The 5,273-nt window shown below is 37.7% G+C and overlaps 1 protein-coding gene across 1 annotated transcript; it reads right to left on the minus strand.

The window, feature by feature from the left end:
- Positions 1-342: 342 nt before the first annotated feature.
- LOC307126693 (uncharacterized protein) lies at positions 343-4,495 on the minus strand. Its single transcript, XM_079817337.1, has 3 exons — positions 3,670-4,495; positions 3,446-3,577; positions 343-995 (listed from the first exon to the last, which is right to left on the minus strand). The coding sequence occupies exon 1, from the start codon at positions 4,460-4,462 to the stop codon at positions 3,863-3,865; it is 600 nt and encodes a 199-aa protein (XP_079673463.1). The 5' UTR covers positions 4,463-4,495; the 3' UTR covers positions 343-995; positions 3,446-3,577; positions 3,670-3,862.
- Positions 4,496-5,273: the final 778 nt, after the last annotated feature.

Below are 5,273 nucleotides of genomic sequence, written 5' to 3' on the forward strand. Positions count from 1 at the left end.
ACAGGCAATGTTGTGGCCACTCCACCAGTGGACACGTCACACACACACACACAGACCCTGATCCGCTCTGGAGCGCCATCTTCAGGCCTCCAGGAGAATCCCTGCATGTTCCCGACTGCTGGACTTACACTGCTCTATATATAAGGACATGAGATTAGCCTTTGAGCTACTGCTACATTACATACTGGATTCAGAAAAATACACTTCTTAGTTCTTAATCTACCATTTTAGAGACAAAAACTGTACATTAAATGTAAACTACATCTCATGAATTACATGACAGCGCCATTATTATACCACATGATATCATGACCTCAAAACAAATACTGTTGAAAAGAAAATACCACAATGTCTCTTTATTCTCTTATTTATGCAGGATGAAGATACAGATCCAGGATCAGCAACAAGATACACTTCAACAGATATTATTCAACATTTATAGATTTACTGCTTTAACAAATCAGTCATGTGATATTCATGAGTCCTGTCTGTCTCAGTGATGAAACTCATTATATAATGTGACATGTAGAGAAGCTCAGAACTTATGAATATAGTGTCTCATACTGACTTTTGCACAGTAATCTATAGCAAACATCAAACACACATTATTCCTCATTAATACAGGTTCATATGTTAATAATTCTTCATGATTATCATCTTAAATCATTCGCTGAAGGTTCAGAGTTACTGGAATCACATTCTGCAAAGCTCATCTTCTCATAAGGGGAACAGCAGGAAACCACTGAAAGTGTTGTGGTTATACTGGTTATCATATATCCTATAGCCAGACCAAAGTCTCACATAGACAACATCTCCAACCTCCAGGAGCAACACAACTCCATTTGAGGAGTTTACCAGACCCTTAGTCTGATTTTCATGTGCTGAAACCACACGCTCTCCATTCTTAGCAATGTCTGCAGATGCTGAAGTTGGGCCAATACCATAAACAGAGACTCTGAACATGTAGGCTCCTCTCAGTGGGGCTGTGAAAACACCTGAATCAAACAACAAGAGACACAGAATCAGCTTCATCAGTTTAATGACCAAACACACTGTGTTATAGTTTTAAAAGATGAAGATCATTTCATTAATTCTCTTACACACATTACACAACATCAGGTCTGAAGATTTTCAAAAGCAATCTGTGATCAATCCTACATGCAGGTTTATTTACTTTGTTTTATTTTATACGATTTAATTTTATAATCATTAGTCATTTATGTAGATTTATATCATTAGTGGTGCTTACGTGTCAGAGAGACAAGGGGGTGGGCTCAATTTACTCAGCCAACCAATCACTATCTCTGGATCATTGTGAACTTATCAAGCCACGCCCTAGCAACCATTTAGAGCTCCCTAGCAACTGATCCCATAGACTTCCATTGAAAGAGATCAAAGGGATATCTTTAGATAGAAGTGTCATAGAAACACGAGGGTGGGTTTGTTTGACTCAGGGCATCAACACCCAATCACAAATCACCTTCAACACTTCCTAGCCACGCCCTAGCAACCATTATCAAGCATCCTATCAAACCAAATCCACAGGGATATCTTCACATCTGAATGTCACAGAGGCATGGGGGTTGGTTTATATCATTCATACTGACAAGCAGCCTTTGGAGGATCATCATTGGCAGCTGCCAATCCATAGCAACCAAACAGAGTACCCTAGCAACCGTTTAGCAATACCTATATCCAGTGTTGGGGAAAGTTACTTTGAAAAGTAATGCATTACAATATTGCGTTACTCCCTTAAAAAGTAACTAATTGAGTTACTTAGTTACTTTTTAAGAAAAGTAATGCGTTACGTTACTTTTGCGTTACTTTTTCTCACCTGGGCTGGGCTTGCTTTTTAGTTTTGTTTTTTAATAGCAAAAAAAGTCCTTTTTTGTGCTAATGTAAAGACCTCTTCATACCAAAATTGAAATAATAGGCCTCAGGCTGAGGTATAAGTGTGCTGCCATTCTGGATAATGGAAGAATAGGACGCAGGAGAAAAACGTTTTACCAATAAAAACAAAAAATCTAGTAATTTTTGCTCATGGCTTAACTGAATCATCAAAGGTCAGCAGCACGACATTGGTCAATAAAGGTAGATTAAATGCATAAAAATATTTGTTCTATTTAACATTTATATATTTGAGGTTTGAGTACTCTGATTTTGCATTTGACTGATTTTATTCATTTTGAGGAGTACAGAATCTTTATTGTGCGAGTTAGTCTAGAACTACAATAACCATCATGTTTACACACACGCCTGTCCACTTATTTTTCACAACATGGGGGCAGGAGAGCTGTCAGTCAAATAAATGTGAAAAAGTAACTTGCGTTACTTTTTTGAAAAAGTAACTCAGATATTTTGTTGTAAATTTGAAAAGTAATGCGTTACTTTACTAGTTACTTGAAAAAGTAATATTATTACGTAACTCAAGTTACTTGTAATGCGTTACCCCCAACACTGCCTATATCTCTGCATTAGAATATCATAGAGACATGGGGGTTTGGTCTTTTGACTCATGCTAGCATACAGCACTTCCAATATGCTACATATGCTAACAGTGAATAGCTACATGCTAATAGCAATTAGCGAGGGTTAGGGTTATAACATGATTTAAACTAGTCAAAATGTGCTAGCATCATGCTAACAAAATATTAATTGTGTTAGCATTGTGTTAGCAAAACATGCTAATTATGTTAGCTAATCAAACTAATTGTGTTAACATCATGCTAGCATTATGGTAATTGTGTTAGCATCGTGCTAACAAAATGCTTATCATGTTTGCATAATGTTAGCAATCATGTTAGCTAATCATGCTAACAACATGCTAATCGTGTTTTTTTGCCACTGCAAGCACCACTCTAGTCATTCTAGTTTATTCATATTATTCATTTAATAATTGTATTTCATTTATATCATCTATTATTTTATTATTATTCATTTGTGTCTTTATATTTTATATTCCTTATTTATTTTGTTTTGTTGTTTAATCTTATGACTGTGGTCTGAAGGGATGTTTGCTTCATGAGTAGGAGATCAGAGAAAGTCTCCATTTCAAGGTTTGTATCGTCACAGGATGATGTTGTGAAGCAGTGATTTTCCATTTCCCCCCCTTGGTATAACAACACTTGTTGAAATTGTACTGGCCAGACGAAATCTGAGCATTGAGACTTACGCAACTAAGATTATTCAATAAAACTTTGCTCTTTTTATCATCATCACTTCGTCTCCTGCTCCTGCTCTTCTCTGAGTCAAACTCTCAGGCTGATAGAAAACTGTTAACAGAGTCTTGAGGAACCAGACCAGACTTTCTGTTGAAAGGTTTGCTCCACACACCAGACAAACTGATATCTTTTGACAAGATCCGGGGCTGGATTTGATATTTCTGACGTGAAGATTCCTCTGATCTAATACTATAATATTTATGACTCATTTCATTGATAATTACCTGTGATTGGGTTGTAGGCGTTCCCTATGTTTGTGAAGACGTTCCTGTAGTTTAATGTGATGTCAGTGGTAAAAGGACCAACATCTCCACCGCCAGATTCCATCAGTGCAGCTGAAAAAGCAATCTCTCTGTCTGTTGTTGAAAACATAAGCAATATTGTGATATATTACTGTATTACACTGAGAATGTATTCACTGAATTTAACATCACTCAAGCTCATTCACCCCTGTTCTCTTTCCTCAACTCCTCCACTTGACTCAGAGTAAGATTTGAAGTTTCTGTGAAGGAATAAAGATTCTGTTAAATCACATTCACACTGATTATTGTAATAGAAAACACAATTTACACAGTATACACTCAACTTTACACTAATATTTACACTATACAATGTATTGCACTGGTGTTTTACTCTGAGGATCATTGATAAAAGAGTGAATGTTTTGGTGAGGTTCCATCAGTTTTCTTCTCCAGCTCTTCCAGGCTAATCGTCTGTTGTTCTGCAGCCTGTTCAGCATCTCTCAGTCGCGTCTCTAAAGCTCTGATGTTTGCTTTCTGCTCTGTGTCCGAGGCGGTCAGTTCTCTGTTGATTTCTCTCAGTTCTCTGATGTTTTCTTTCTGCTCTGTGTTCGTGGCGGTCAGTTCTCTGTTGATTTCTTTCTGCTCTGTGACTGTGGTGGTCAGTTCTCTGATGTTTGCTTTCTGCTCTGTGTCCGAGGCGGTCAGTTCTCTGATGTTTGCTTTCTGCTCTGTGACTGTGGCGGTCAGTTCTCTGATGTTTTCTTTCTGCTCTGTGACCGTGGCGGTCAGTTCTCTCAGGGCTGCATGGATGTCAGGGAAGCACAGATGGCAGTATTGTTGGCTGTCAGTTGAAGCTTCAGCTCTCAAAGTGTCTGTTTGAGGTGGATTCTGTCTTCTGTCCTCAGAGCTGAGCTGTTGACTGATCTCGTTCTCATTGAGTCCTCCATTGACAAACACAAAGGTTTCCAACAGCAGCAGTAAACACACTAAACCCTTCATTCTTCACTGATGTCTGTTTCCAGCTCTTGCTCTGTCATCCCCACAGCCTCTCATGTGCCTTTATACCCCTGTTGTTTACCGCTCAAGTTAGGTTCTAATCTTTTTTTTATATTGACACAAGTTTTAACTTTCCCAAAGTTTCCAAGATCCTTCTCAAGGCCTCACAGGTGTTCGCTGTCCGCCTTTTCATGTCCTTGAACTCTAGCAAACTCCACCAAGATGGCAGATTTTCTTTTAAGGTTCTAGGAATAAAACCACAGTAGAATCACAGGTTCTGCCAGAGAGTGCAACCAGTTTAGCATTTATACATTTGGCAGATGCTTTAATCCAAAGCAATATATATTACAATTCAGTTCATTTGTGCATCACCTTTTGAACATTGTTGCACAGCTTTACAGAACACAGAGAAGAAAATATAAAGAAAAGACAATAGTCTTTTAAAGCACTAGCAGCCAATGGAAAAAGTGCCATGGAAAAACCTTAAGATGTTTACAAAATGAATAATATTGCAATTTTCCATCTTGAGTTGTTGTCAGCATTAGCAATGTAAATAAATGAGTGTACGTATCATTTGGTGGAAGTGAACTGTTGCAGTGAGTTTATTATTGCGTATGGTAAACATTTATCTTGATAAAGATTGGAAGTATTGTGTTTTTATAGAGTGCTTCTGTAAAAGTTCTGTTTTGGTTCATATGTAGAGTAATCTGTCTAAAAGCTGTAATGCTACTGTTTGATTGTGCACGTCTATTTCCTATTCTCGTTTTACCCTTTGTTTGCCATTGCTGTGTATTTAGATTCTAGACAAATTTGT

This window comes from Gobio gobio (assembly GCF_949357685.1).
Source record: "Gobio gobio genome assembly, chromosome: 5".
NCBI classification, from domain to species: domain Eukaryota; kingdom Metazoa; phylum Chordata; class Actinopteri; order Cypriniformes; family Gobionidae; genus Gobio; species Gobio gobio.

Bases quoted from the DNA above. Each gene is read 5' to 3' on its own strand.
- LOC307126693 (XM_079817337.1), bottom strand. From the start codon at position 4,462: ATGAAGGGTTTAGTGTGTTTACTGCTGCTGTTGGAAACCTTTGTGTTT.